A 15,115-nucleotide genomic window follows, 5' to 3' on the forward strand; every position below is an offset into this window, starting at 1 on the left:
ACACTTTTCATTCTTTCTAAAGTCCATAGACGACAATGATTTTTAACAAAATGCCAGCATTGTTTAAGAACCTCAAAACACCTCTCAATATCCTTTCTCGCAGACTCTTGTACTTTCTTAAAATACTGTCTTTTTTCATCCAACGGGTCTCTAAATTTTTTCACGATAATCGCATACGCTGAATATATTCCATTGCCCAGATAGTACCCATGATCGTAAAAGTTTCTTGTTAGCCAAAACGAAGCGATGGGAACGGTCCCAGATATGTAACTCTCGAACACAAGTGACTATTCTAAGACGGTTATGTCATTGTTGGAACCGGGAACACCAAAGAATGCCGACCAAATCCAAAGGTTTATGAAGCAATCGCTTGAAGGCTGACCGTTGTTCCTTTTGGTCAGCTCGTGTGTATTGACCTCGCCATGCAGTTGGACAGTTAATTAGCTCATTTCCAATACATACAATCTACACTCCTGATCATGTCGGGTAACCATGCGCCCTTGCATGTGCCTCATAAAGATGTTGTAGATCGTTCCAGTTGGGATCTCTTAGATAATGTGGTCCATATAGTTTTAATATTCCTATATTTTATACAATTTATAAAATAATTAATTAAAGTAAACAAGTGATATAATTATTTAAAAAAATAAAATGTGCCGTAACAAAAATACTCCAAGGTGTCCCGAGTAGTTTTATCGGTAATCTTTAAATACTCGTCGTTGATGTCGAACGTGTTTCCGCGGGCGAGCACGCGTATGACTGACGTAACCTTCTGAATAGCTGTGAATCCTAGCGTCCCTCGATCGTCCGGTTTTTGCTTAAAGTAATCAAGCTTACGCTCCAAATCACTGGTGATGCGCATAAATAAATTTTTAGACATCCGAAAGCGACGCCTAAAAGTCTTCGGGTTCTTGTATATCGGTGAGTCGTTGAATTCGCCATCAACCATTCGTTGGCTTCGATACGGCCCTGTTCGATATATGTTCTTTTTGAAACGGGGGTGGAGGAGAGCTAATAGAATTCATAGAAGTTGTCGCGAGCACAATCGCACTCGTAACCGCCTCCTCCTCCGCGTTGTCTTCGACTTGTCGGTCGGCCTGAAAAATTGGTTATAAATAGAAGTGGGAGAATCCATAGATTAGGTTTTATCGGGAATTTGGTGTGAGGAAATATAGAGTTTAAGAAATAAATGTTTATAAATTTGATAAGTTTTGATTGGGGATGAAGATTATATATAAAAAATTGTTTTTTTTAAACGGTAATATGAGCGTTTTCAAACGGTCAAATGGTGAGAATATTTAACAGTTTGTGCCCATTAAGCGTTATGTACAAAACACCCAACCTACAAAGCAAACCCATAACGCCGGAGAGGGGGTGCCCCCCACGTTTTTCGCCGGCTAGCGCCACAACTAGAAACCACTACGGATGGTCTTACTAAGTGCATAGGTGGTTTTGTAATTCACTAAAGAAGATGCTGTACATATTGTATATCTAACAAATAATCAATTTTGTGTACTTTCTTTATAGATGAAACTGATGAAATAGCCAAATATTCAGATAAGAAATTTAAAGCCCTAACAGTAAAGCGATTTAGAACTACCCATGGAAAGCTAGTAAACACTATATCCAAGAGGCCATGAGAATCTTATCAACATCAGCAGCTACTTAATTTAAATACGAAATTGTGTCAGGAGTTTGAATCATTTGAGGCTGTTAAACATCAATTGACACTTAAAAGAATAATAACTGTACCTTAAAATCGAAATAAAAAAAACCCAAAAACATTGTTAGTGCACGGTTTTGCGTCTTGAGTCTTTGTAATTATCGTTAACGTATTTGTTTTATATTTAATGTAATAATTAGTTAAGTTATTGTCTAGTTCATTATATGTAAGGTCTAGTTCGCTAGGGGATGTTAGCGAAATAAGATTTAAGCTTATTCCCTCCTGATTCGTTAAGGGATGTTAACGAATCAGGGGGTGTTTCGTCTTATTAATGTATGTAACGAAGTAGTGTCTGGTTCGCTAGAGGATGTTAGCGAACCAGACCTATCTTTTATATATTGTGGACACTGTTCACGTTTAATTTAAGTTTTGAGATCTAATTAACGAAACTCTGTCCAGATTCTCTCTCAATCTTCATCCTAATATTATACAATTACTATTATATACATACTGATAATACATACATACATACAACACTGAATCAAAGTTAATTATGAGCTAGATCTATAGTTTAGGTATTAATCTATTATAAACAGATCTGAGATCTGTTAATTGTTATTGGATTGATACGAATCGGGTTCCAACAAACATACCTCTAGAAGGAAGTCTGATCGGAACCCTAGGTCAGCGATTCTAAGCCAAGTGCGTTACAAGTACCATTAATCTTCGATATTAGGGTTTGATGCTATTTAGGGTTTCTGAGAGCTCTCACGTTTGTATGTAGGCGTGAGATTCAGATTTGAATTTTGAATGTGGATTAGAGTCGGCGTGCTTTAACTTTAAAAGCTAAAGATGCTAAAAACACTTGTACATCATGTTTAAATAAGTTGTACCTCTTAATTATAAGAGTTTTTCTGTTAAATTGCTAACATGTAGTCCTTCCTATATACATTTTAATATAGTGTATATATATATATATATATATATATATATATATATATATTAGAATCATGTGAGAACCATTTTAAAATTGAGAACTTTGAGAACCATTTTGGACTACAAAAAACTTCTTTTAAAAAAACTATAAAACGAAAAAATGAAAAAATAAAAAATTTAAAAAAACAAAAAAAAATTATTTTTCATCCTGGTTTCATAAAAAAATATAAAAAATTAAAAAAAATATCGGTTTAGCAAAATTGTACACATATGTATAATACTTATTTTTTATATTTTATACATGCTATTCTTTATACACATATGTACAATTAAGATAATTGATGATGTACATATGTATACATTATGTAAATCGAGATTAAATACAAATATAAATATGTGTATAATTAAGTTTTTTATTTTATTTTTTTTATGAAACCGGGTTGAAGAATAAAAATTTTTGGTTTTTTTAATTTTTAAAAGTTTTCATTTTTTTTAAAATTTTTTAAAAGGTTTTTTTTTCTCAAAATGGTTCTCAAAGTTCTCAATTTTCAAAGGGTTCTCTTAGGATTCTCACCCTATATATATATAGGTTTTTTTTTATAAATTTCATATATTATATTATTGTAAAGAGTTATTAGAGTAAAGAGGCGAGAAGAAGCAATAGCAATAGAGTTTTAGCCATCAACTTTTACCTAGTGCTCTTGGTCAGCGTCTTCTTCCTAGATCTAAGGAGACGCTTCCTAGATCTAAGGAAGAAGATGAAGTTAAATAAATAGAGATACCATTAGGGGTGTTCAAAATACCCGAACCTGATTAACCCGACCCGACCCGAACCCGAATAAGCTAATTAGGGTCGGGTTAAATAGGGTCAAAAAGTATTAATCGGGTTATTCGGGTCAACTCGAATAACCCGAATTGTTAATAGGGTTGGGTTTCGGGTTTATTTTTGGAAAAAAGCCGGGTTTCGGGTTAACCCGAATACCCGATTAGTGGTGATACTTAACTTTAAATACAATGATGAAATGAGGAAACAACCACTAAAAAGGCAATATTGTAAGCTTCATAGAGAAGTTAATTAGTACGCTTGATTGTTCATGAATCGTTCGGCGGAAAATTCATTTATGTTGTGTTCGTTGAACTAAACGAACGAACATGTACACATGTTTCACTCGTTCATCTATGTTCGTGAACGCTCGCTTATGATCATTCATTTAAGTTTGTTTATAATCGTTCATGTTCGTTTACATATTAATAGAAAATTATAAAATATAATTTGCTTTAGAAATTATATCACCCTAATGTGTTTTATTTATATATGTTTGTTTGTGTTTATTTAAATGCGTTTGTTTATGTGTGTTTGTGTTCGTTAATGAATGTACATATATGATCCTTCATGTTCATTTATCTTTTTTTAATTATGTTCATTTTTTTTCGTGAACGGTTTTTTTAGTTTTTGAATTAACAAACATAAACGAACACGAACATGTTTAGTTTTTTAAGTAACGAACATGAACACAAATATTTGTTTGATTAAGTGTTCGTGTTCGTTAAAAGTTAAATGAACGAACACGGACATAAATTTGTTCATGTTCGTTCGGTTCGTTACATGCGTATATATGTAATTATAAGATAATTACTTGTAAAAGAAATTGAAAATGAGTGGAATGAGAAATTTTGAAACCTACAAGTTACAAAAACAAAAAACAATTTAAAATTATAAAGTAACATTGTTAACCCGAATAACCCGGCAAACCCGACTCGAAAAACCCGAAACCCGAATAACCCGAACCCGACTAACCCGAACCTTAATAGGGTCGGGTTGCGGATTAGATATTTTTAAAGGAAAACCCGACTAACCCGACCTGATTAACCCGAAACCCGATCGGGTTGACCTGATTAACACCCCTAGATACCATGAGCTTATTTTAATAACTTGGCCCACTATGTCAAACTATTTTTATGTTATTTCTAATTTATCACATTTTGTCTGAAAAATGAACCACAAAATGTAGTAGCCTTTATACTTTTTTTCTAGTATGTTTTTAACTGATTGTATTTTTTTCATTTATTTTATTGTATAATGAATTTTGATGTTTATTCCCTGTTTACAAAAAATGAAAATTAAATCCTATATTTATTACTTGCGATTCACTTTATACATTTTTTATAACATTTTCTAGACTTCTTTATAGCAACATTTATCATCATATGAAGATGAAGATGTTAAGTGTTGAAAAATGATTCAGTTGTAAAACGTTTTCTTGTTTTTTATTATTGTTGATGATATCATCAGTAAAGGACTTATTGATATAAAAAATAAAAAAGACCCATTTTTCTGCTCGTCCTGGGCCTTGAAATATTTAGGGTTCTCAGGGACGACCCAGGACATGATGATATTCAAATAATGTTCAAAACATGGCAGAAATAATATACAAATACAATAGAAATGATATTCAGATCCAGCTCACTCAAAACTGGCCATCCGATCTTCACAGTGGAACATATATTCCCGAATGCATGTCTCACAATCCAAATCACACGAAGAACTTAGCAAAATCACCTAATTAAACCTAGATATGATATTAGTTGAAATACAAATGTAATCGAACCAAAAATAGGTGGAATAAAGTCACATGGTTTTAGCGATAGTTCTAACAACAAAATCCCATGGGGTTATTATCACTGGAACCCGTTTCATCCGCTGGAGCTTCAAATCACTATTGAGATTACCTTGATTCTCCCACTTCAAGGTCGTCTTCTTACTTCTATGTTTCACCCAAAGGAAGCAGGTATTCTAACATCACTCTTAACAGTTTTGTAATCGAGCAATGCTTGTTAAAAATAATACCGTTATTCATCTTCCAAATTAACCAACATCACACCCCCATAATTGCTTGAACAGCTTCACTCTTCTTCTTGATAATCTTTAGCCTAACCAGAAACTCCAAAATATATTGTAATGAATTAAAGCTTACATTGCATGCATGGACCAAAGTCCAAACCAATCTAGCTAGCTCGCTCACAGTTCAGCATCAAATGCTGTGAGCTTTCCAGGAATACCCGCACACCAAACACCTGATATCTCCCACATCAATACCTCTTACAAGTAGCGCCATTTTTGTAGGAATACGATCCAACATTAGCCTCAAAATTAAACAATTCACCTTAACCTGCAAAACCATCTCTGCCAATATTGAAAATTAACCACCGAATTCTCGTTATTGTTATTATCGATCTCCATCTCAAGTCTTTGACTAATAAATGATTCTCCACCTGATCAATCCCAACCACTTTTGTGATCAAATCCACACAATTATGCAGTTCTTGAACCTCGCGACTGGCCCTCAGCTGACTTTTCCATATCCACGCACAAAATCTCTCCTCGTTCGACTGAATATACATGTCACAGATTAGCACATCTTTTTTGGTTTCTAAAGAGAGTTAAGTCGGGAATGACAATTTTTAAGGTTTCTCACAAGCCCACGAGTCCAACCAAAACTGTGTTTTATCACATTTACCCAATTTGATTTTTAATCTCTTCTTTTATATTCATATTAATTACATATTGAGGTGACCTTCTCTAAATTACCAATGCCTTTCCACATTCAGTTAGGTGCCCATTTCCCAAAGCCCAAACTACAACTTTCAGTTAAATGGTGTATACATTTTATAAAACATGCATATAAGTGAGAAAATATTAAAATAGAAAAATAGTGGTTATTTCAAATGTTAAAACATGCAAACTCATAGTAGAAGACAATAGCTGTTGCAAACTTAATAATAGCTCAAAAAAAATACTCCATTTATCAAGACTGAGTAGAAAAATTTAGACTGAGCTTACCAGCAACCACACAATGATATATTCATGCTGCAGACAAATGATTGGATCACCAGGTGTACAGGAGACGCTATGGTATTGGATCATGCTCAATATGAATCTTTAAATCTGGAGAGCTGCGACGGAAATAATTGAGAACACCATCAAATGCAGCCAGGGATAGAGGGAACTGGCATGAAAGCAAAGTCAGACTTTGCAGGCTCGTGAAAGGACAATTTCGTGTTTCGAGCAATTCGGGGAACTCAGAAAGACCCTTAAAGACATTTAAGTTTAATGTAAGAGACTCTGCCATACAGAGTTGACTGAAGGCGTTCATCCAATCAGTAACCTGTGGTTCGTTGATTGTCTGAAAACATACTGTCTTTAAGGAAACAAGATCTTTTGCAGATAATGAGAACTTAGAATAGCCTTTATAGGTGAAAGATGAGAGTTTTGGTGCTGAGACCACAAACTTACATGATATATAATGAAGATTTAATAAGGACAGAGTCTCTAACTTACTAGACTTGATGATGAAAGTCTTCAAAAATAACCAACAATCATCCAAGGCAAGAGTTTTTAGATTGGGAAACTGGGAACAAAAATCATTAGACTTACTATTGTCATTCAGTATAAAGTTAGCATGGTTTATGCTCAAAGTGGTTAGAGCTGGAAAATCCATTGTCAGAGGAGGACTAAGTATGAGATCGAATTTAATGCTCAAGAAGAGTTGTTCAAGATGACAGGATCTAAATAAAGATGCATCAAGTTCACCCCGTCTGGTTTTCTTATCACCTGAGAATTCAATCTTTAGCTTCCGGGTCCTATGAGACATTGCATAGACAATGATCTCTCTGAGAAGCGGAAGGCCAATGAAATTGGATTGGAATTCAATGGTGGAAACTTCTGCAACGGAATCACGCCTAGATAGAAACTTGTGCACAAAATCTGGAAATTTAGAGCCACTTGCCCGATTGGGAGATCTAATGATCTCGGTGCTCAATTGAGGCTGGGATTTCCAGGTATCTCTCCAGTTTCTTGATAGAACACTAGATTGAACAGCATATCTAGTATCCATGAATGAAAAAATGTGATGAATCAAACCATCCGGCAATCGGCTTAGTCGATCATCGTCATTCAACGCTTCGCTAGCCCTACGCCTAATTTTCTTTGATTTCCTCTGCGCCATTTTTAGGGACAAGTGGACGGATCCTAACGGAATTCTTTGTTCACCAAAAGAAGTGGCGATAAAGGAATTGAAAGGAAGCGATTTGGAGTGTGTGTACCTTTGTGTTGGATAAAGGAATTGAAAGGAAGTGAATTGGAGCCCCAAATCTGAATAAGCCCTAGTGTTGTGATTTTGGGGCTTTGTATTGACGATTAGCGGTTTATATGCTTGCGCTTGTAGCTCTAGGTTCATTGAACTTGGACAAATACGGATACCTTCGGAAATGTGCTATTCGGTCTATACTCAATACGCACACTAAGCAGTCAATACATCATCAAATATACGAGGATCGTTAGTTTTACTTAACTTAATCTGCAAGTATTATTGTACTCATAACTCCTTGAACTAAAATTCAGAACTCCTGTGACTGATTATGATGTAATGGACAGAAGATCAAATTTCAAAGAAGTAAGATCACAGTGAAGTCAAGTTTTCAATCAAATGAAGAAGAGAGAAAAATTCAATTGTGTATACACCTCCAGTTTAATTAGCTATTAAAAGGAATCAAGGCGACCTTACGGAAAAAATATCAATGTAAATAACAAATAATATAGCTCTGAGTAAGAAGAATCAAAATAATCTGTCATGAATGCAGAGATACAAATTAAACACAAAGCTACCACAAATGACTATATTTAATCAAACATAACTACTTATGCATGTTCTCATTGAGGCAATTTCCTAAAATTAATGAGTAATGCAACATGAAGAAGATATTTAAAGATCACAACCATCATAGTATGTAAACAGTGACTTCCAATGCAAAAAAAAGAAAGAAAAACAACAGCTGAGTTTCATTAACAGAACGCAGCATGAGCTAAAGAGAACTTTGCCAGCAGCATTATAAATATCCTGAAATGACACTTGGCAAAGTAGAAAGGACAAGTAGCATCTAAATCCTGAGATGTTTGCCAAATTCAGGAATTATACATACCCAATCAATATTCAATCTTTTTGTGTGCAAAGTAATGATTTGGTTATGCATAAATTCTTCAATATAAGATCAAAAAACCAATCAAGATTCATTCTTTTTTTATGCATGCTTATGCCACCAATTTTTAGTTTTCAGTTTAAGATTCAACTTTTTTCTTGAATTATGATATGGGTATGTATAATTCCTGAAAATGAGGTTAAAAACTCATATAGCTTTCAATTGATGAATCAATTTTCCCTGCCTTTTATAATAAAAATCTGATATGCATGTGTACAGTTCTTGCATATCATATCAAAATACCATCAAGATTCAGTATTGGATAGTTTCCCAACAGCAAGAACAGTATAACAAACAACAGACATAATGGAAAGACTAATTTAAGGAGCCAAGCCACCATCATACCGTGGCGTTGGCAGTGGCTCATAAAGATCACAAGGTGAAACTGCAAGCAGTTACAGCTATATGAACTGTATCATGATCACGGTATTAGCTTCCAAGCTGCTGAACTAATATACCTTATCTTGGCCTTTGAGTATCATCTTGGCCTCTGTTTCCAGGGTCAGCAAGTTATTCGGTCTTAAATATATAAAGCCACCATCTAAAAACACATAATAAAATTATTTGTTTAGTAAAATAACTAACAAACAAATTCTCTGACAGAGATCACACCATTGATCTTTTGTGTGTATATCAGCAGTGGCTGCAATTTAACTTCTTCACCACAGCTACAAGATCCATTCTTGAACAAATGAAACTGATTTGCATCACTAACAAAAACTCCCTTTGAATAATTTTCGATATGCCACGATATGAAAATCCTCACAAACCTACAAATATTTCATTACTTGATGCGAAATATATTCATATAATCATATTATTAACCAAAAATATTATTGTGCCCACCCTAAAATTACAAAAAAATTTTAGAAATAGGAAATATTAAATGGTTTTTAGGAGGGAAAAAATATTTTTGGGTTTCTAAGTGTTCCGCCATTTCTAATGGCGGAACCCAGAATGACTGCAGAGTGTGTCAGAAGTTGTCTGGTGAGCTGGAGGTTTTTCGGGTGTTCCGCCATTTCAAATGGCGGAAGTGACATTTTTTCCATGTGTTCCGCCATTTCAAATGGCGGAACCCCACTTTTATCATTTTATAGCCTACCCCTATACATTTGTTCCACTTCCGTCATTTAAAATGGCGGAAGTGAATAGTAATATTCCTGACATAACTTAGAAGACTTTTCTCTCTCCTTTTGACCATACTATTCACTTCCGCCATTTCAAATGGCGGAAGTGAACAGTACTGATATGTGACATACACTGACAAGACTTCTAAGTGTTCCGCCATTGCACTGACATGTGACTCACAAGTGAACAGCAAGCACCTTGTGAGTCTCCCCTGTCCGATTCCAACTGCTTGTGCACCCTCAAACTGCCTATGAAAGAAAGCAAAGGCATCTAATTTAATAGCAAAAAAATCAGCATACTTCCAAAGAAATTTTTTGAATGAAATTCACTAAAACTCTAATATGTGAGATTGTGTGCATTTTAGAAAACATATATAATAAATTATAGGATGACAAATCAAAATATTTCAACTTGTAAATAGAAATGAAAATATATAGATATTAATCGGGGTCGTGGGCCCGATACTAATATACCTTAAATACTATAATACTATATTATCCAATACTTTAAACTTGCTTCTGATGCAGTTTTAGAAACAATCAATGGCTCAAGAAATTCATGATAATCAAAGACGATAAATCGAACCAAATGCCGTAAGAACAATGCTCAATGTCAAACTTAATCAAAAACTAAGAAACCAAACAACCATGGATCTCTATTAATACTAAACAAGAAAAAAAGATAAACTAAGAAACGAGATAAACATAAAATACTTAAAGATTAAAAATCAGAATTCAAACAAAGAGATAATTGTATAAAAAGGTTTTCTTCCAAAAGTTTCAGTTTATGTGCAAGTCAACATATAAACTAATAATAACCTTGAACGGTTACATATAAACATTAAATAGTCAGTATAATAAGGTGTTGGGTCAATTGTTGTTTGGCCAAGTGTAATTCTCAATTCAAGAATTAGGTTTATTATATTTGGTAATGTCTTGGCTAACAAGTTAGGGTTAGTCTATATAAACCGAGTTATGGTTAGACATTAGGCATATGAGTTTGGTGTAACCGAGTTAGGGTTCATCAAGAGTCAAACCGAGTTAGGGTTTGAGGGTTTGTAATCAGTTTTTTGAGTGAGATTTTCTGATTAATATAAACGAGAGTTATTCGTTTAATATTAGTGTGTTGATTATCAATACGGGACTTGAATTGGTATCAGAGCCAGGTTCAAGAAATCGATAATCAAGTTCACGGAGATCGACGGCTAAGGAGTTACGAGTCGACGATCGGATTGTAGCGATTTCAACGGCGGGCAGCAAGTAGGTTGTTCGTGTGGCGAAAATTCGGTAAACAAGTTGGTTTCCGTGGAGGTGCATCTGTTATTTGCGACGGAGTTCAGCAAACAAGCAGGGTTTTCTGATCGGTGTATTTTACATAGGAATTTCCGGTATCGCGAGTTAATCGAGAACCGGGCAGTTGCTACCAACGTGTGATTGGTTTAGAGAGATATTCTGAGCCGATTACTAAGAATTTGTATCCAAGTTCTTCCATCGCAACAGGTTGTTTGTGAAGCAATCAACAACCAAGTTTCGTGGACGCTGCCACTGAATAATTTGGTAGACTTTGATTTTTATAATTAAATTATTATAATTAGGTTGACAAAAGTCAAAAGGAGGTTTGGTATTAGTTTGCACAGGTCTCAAAGAAAGGAAAAACCAAAAGCAGAATATTTATTTTTGGCCGTTCAATTTCTTTTGTGCACGATTGTTTGTGAAAGGTATTTGTGAACTGGGTTTTTGCGAACAAACGAGTTTTGTTTTGAAAAGTTGTTCGAGACTGATTTGTTCGTATTTGTTCTAACGAAGTGGAGCAAGGGGGTTCGGTGTTGTCAATGGCAGGTGACAAAGAAGAGCCAATAGTCTAACCCAAAGCGAGTGGGGGGATATCGTTACAGGTTCCAAAGTTGAATGGAACTAATTACATCACATGGGCGATTGTGGTGGAAGCGATCTTAGATGATCAAGAGTTATGGGAAGTTGTTCAACCGAATGAGGGTGCGATTATTGATGCGAAGAAAAATAAAACGGCAAGGTCGTTTTGGTTCCAAGTTATGGAAGGTAATATTCTTCTTCAGGTTTCTCAATACAAGAATGCTCGAGAAATATGGGCGGCTTTGAAGGCACAGTTTGTTGGGGCCGAGCGAGTTCAAAAGGCTCGACTGCTAACATTGTGTAACATCCCTAAAATTTTGATCCAAATTTGACAACTTAGGAAAGTTGAGGGATCAAAAATAATCTCAAGACAAGTCATGAGAAAATATTAAATAAGGAAATATAAGAAAAATAAGGAAAATAAAAATATTTCCTAAAGTTAAGTTTACTTACATGAAAGAAATTCCATCCCACATTGGAAGATGTAAGAAAGTGGAAGCATTCCACTAAGGTATAAATAAGGAAAATGGAATCTATTCCACATGGAAACTGGTAAATAAATGGAAGCTCTTTATAAGAAAGAGATTTTCCATAGTAATATTCTTTTATGAATATCATGCACCACGTGGTCCTAGTGGAGGGTGCGTAGCACCCGACGAGCACGCGCTCGGGCGATGGCGAAGGGCGTTGGGCGCAATGTGGCGCTTTGATGGCGCACTTTGCACTTCGCACGCTCGCATCGCCGCGAGCCGCCTTAGTATATTTGGACAACGAGAATTAGACTAGAAATGACAAGCTATCAAAGAAGAAGGACTAAAAATGAAAAATAATCTCCAAGGACCCATTGCGGTACGCGATAAGTCCAAGAAAATGGCCATACAAAACAGACTAGAGGTCTGAAGCTAGATCGATGATCTAGTTATTTATACAAATGTTATTCTCGTACTATAGGTCCGAGGTAACAAAACAAGAAGAAGGAATCAGAAAACAGGAATCAGTAACAGAAACTGATTATAAACTGAAAAGGTGAATACGCCCCAAACCTTTTATAATGAGTCTGAATGTTTGCATAGGATTTACGAATCCTTAAAAACTTTGTGTACAATAATAAGAAACGGACACTCTGATTAAGAGTATACATGTGTCTGGATCCAAACATACATGGTGACTCGGAGTTCCCCGAGGCCATGCGTATCATCAACATGCCTCTGAAGGTCTACGGGACTGTTCAGACAAATGATATTGTGTATATAATTAATTGTACATGGTACTTAGGGTAATCTTATCCCAATTTAGTTGGGTGCCTAATGAGTAGTCACAAAGGTATTATTGTTGGTTTCACAAAGGTATTGAAAAGAAGATTTTAGAGTCAGCGTCATTCACCAGCTTTGTGCTGACGTATTTTCCCCCCATGTTATAGGGAAACAAGAAAGGTTAGACAACCAAGAAGGAATAGAAGATTGGAGTATAGTCATTAGATGCTATCTGATGGCTCAGATATTTTATTTGAAAATATTATAAAAGAGTTATGTTTTATAAAGAATTGTATTTAAAATATCAAGCGGGTATTTAAACCCAAGATTTTAATAAGTTTTCAAAGTATTAATATTTTATTAAAGACTTCCGCTAAATTTAAACCGCAACTCTGATATATTTACAAAACAAGTACCAACTTGTGGTCACACGCCTAGGCCCTAAAAGTGGGGTGTGACAGGTTGGTATCAGAGCCATCAATCTTAGCGAATTAGGTATTTAATTTTACCTAAGCTTTGATTAAGGATAAGTTTTGAAAACTTATTATACAAGTATTGATTCAAGCAACATAGATACTTAGTTGAAAAGTATCTAAAAATCATTCGAAATTAAATACGGATAAGATATAACAAATAAGATAGGAGCGTCTACCTATCCCTAAATTTAAATCTCGCACAGATGTCCGATTTTCAATCTAGCGAAGAATCCGTTAAGCCTCGATCTGGTAAAGGAAAAGGATTTATGGGAACGTCCTTTCTCCCAATTCCTATATCTAGTGATGAAAGTACATGTCAAACAAAAATGGAGGAAGATTCGGATTCATATGATTCTGACATTCCACTAGCTCAGATAATTCCAAACACATATGGAGTAGGATCAAGTAGATCCAAGAAACCAACGATGTCAAGAGAAAAAGAAGAAATAACTTATCCGGAAGAATATCCTCGGAAACAAGAATATATTCCGACAACTCAAGATTTTCACGTTGCTCACAATAAAGAAGCAATGAAAGAAATGGAGGTAGAAGAAAAAAAAAAGGAGACTATCAAGAAAGATAGCAAGATTAAGAAATTAGTCATTCATTGGAAGAAATAAAACCTTAGAAATTGTAGAAAGTATAATTGTAACAAACATGCACTCTTGTAACTATAATAAGATGAATAAAAGATATGTTTTAAATTCTTCGATTATTTGACTTATCTTTTAAAATTTTATTGTAGTATGTCAAGAGAAGAAAGTGCAAACTCTCACAATAGTCCTCCCAAGAAAACTGTAATGAAGAAAATGTTGAAAATAAGGATAATGAAATTCCCGCTCAATATATAAAGGGAATTCAAAAGATGATTAAAGAAGCTATGAATGATATATCTACAAGTCAAAGTCAACCAAAATCTAACAGGAGAAGTCGAGGTAAGTCTGTTCCTTCGAGAAAAGAAGAAACTTATGATAGCTCTACAACCAATAATAAACCAAGGAACAGGAAACGAAAGAGACGAAAGAAACTCAAAATCAGTGGATGTTCATTCAAAGACTTCAAGTATTATGGACCAAAGGAGTTTTATGGAGATAAGGGAGCCATCACAACCGTGAGGTGGCTTGAGGAGATGGAAACAATAGTGATAACAAGTAAGTGTACTGATGAAGAGAAGATTCAGTATTCCGCCTTAATGTTTAAAGGAGAGGCGCATGAATGGCGGAATGCTCTGTTGATGAGCAAAGGGAGAGAAGAGATGTATAACTTAAGTTGGGAAACATTTAAAGGTTTAATATTAAAGAAATTTTGCCCAACTCATGAAATGGATAGAATTCAAACGGAGTTATGGAATCACAAGGTTGTTGGCACAAATCTTAGGGAATATAATACTAAATTCCTAGAATACTGCTGACTGGTTCCACATCTAGTAACTCCGGAATATAACAAAGTAACTCGTTACATATATGGACTACCAAGAGAGATAAGAGATATGGTACGATCCAATATGCCAGAAACAGTTGATTCGGCTATGGAATTGGCCGGATACTTAATCAACAGTATGATAAAGAATCAAGAAGAAGAAAAGACGAAAGATAAAGAGACTAAGAAGTCAAAAGATTCCGAGAAGTTAGGAAAGGAAGAAAGTACTCCCAAGTCAGCTTGTAAGACTTGTGGAAGAAAACATACTTGGAAGTGTCGACTAGAAAATTCAAATAATTGTACATACTGCAAGAGAGCAGGACACACAATAGA

At 34.9% G+C, this 15,115-nt stretch overlaps 1 protein-coding gene across 1 annotated transcript; it reads right to left on the reverse strand.

Annotated features, from left to right (window-relative positions):
• Positions 1-6,321: 6,321 nt before the first annotated feature.
• On the reverse strand, positions 6,322-7,903 carry LOC143623233 (putative F-box protein At1g49610). Its single transcript, XM_077094184.1, has one exon. It carries the CDS (start codon positions 7,834-7,836, stop codon positions 6,508-6,510), a length of 1,329 nt encoding a protein of 442 aa, XP_076950299.1. The 5' UTR covers positions 7,837-7,903; the 3' UTR covers positions 6,322-6,507.
• Between the last annotated feature and the right edge of the window lie 7,212 nt (positions 7,904-15,115).

This window comes from Bidens hawaiensis, unplaced genomic scaffold, assembly GCF_021521415.1.
Source record: "Bidens hawaiensis isolate Kalapana, Puna unplaced genomic scaffold, B.hawaiensis_p1.1 tig00003356_1, whole genome shotgun sequence".
In the NCBI taxonomy this organism is placed as follows: domain Eukaryota; kingdom Viridiplantae; phylum Streptophyta; class Magnoliopsida; order Asterales; family Asteraceae; genus Bidens; species Bidens hawaiensis.

Bases quoted from the DNA above. Each gene is read 5' to 3' on its own strand.
- LOC143623233 (XM_077094184.1), bottom strand. From the start codon at position 7,836: ATGAACCTAGAGCTACAAGCGCAAGCATATAAACCGCTAATCGTCAAT.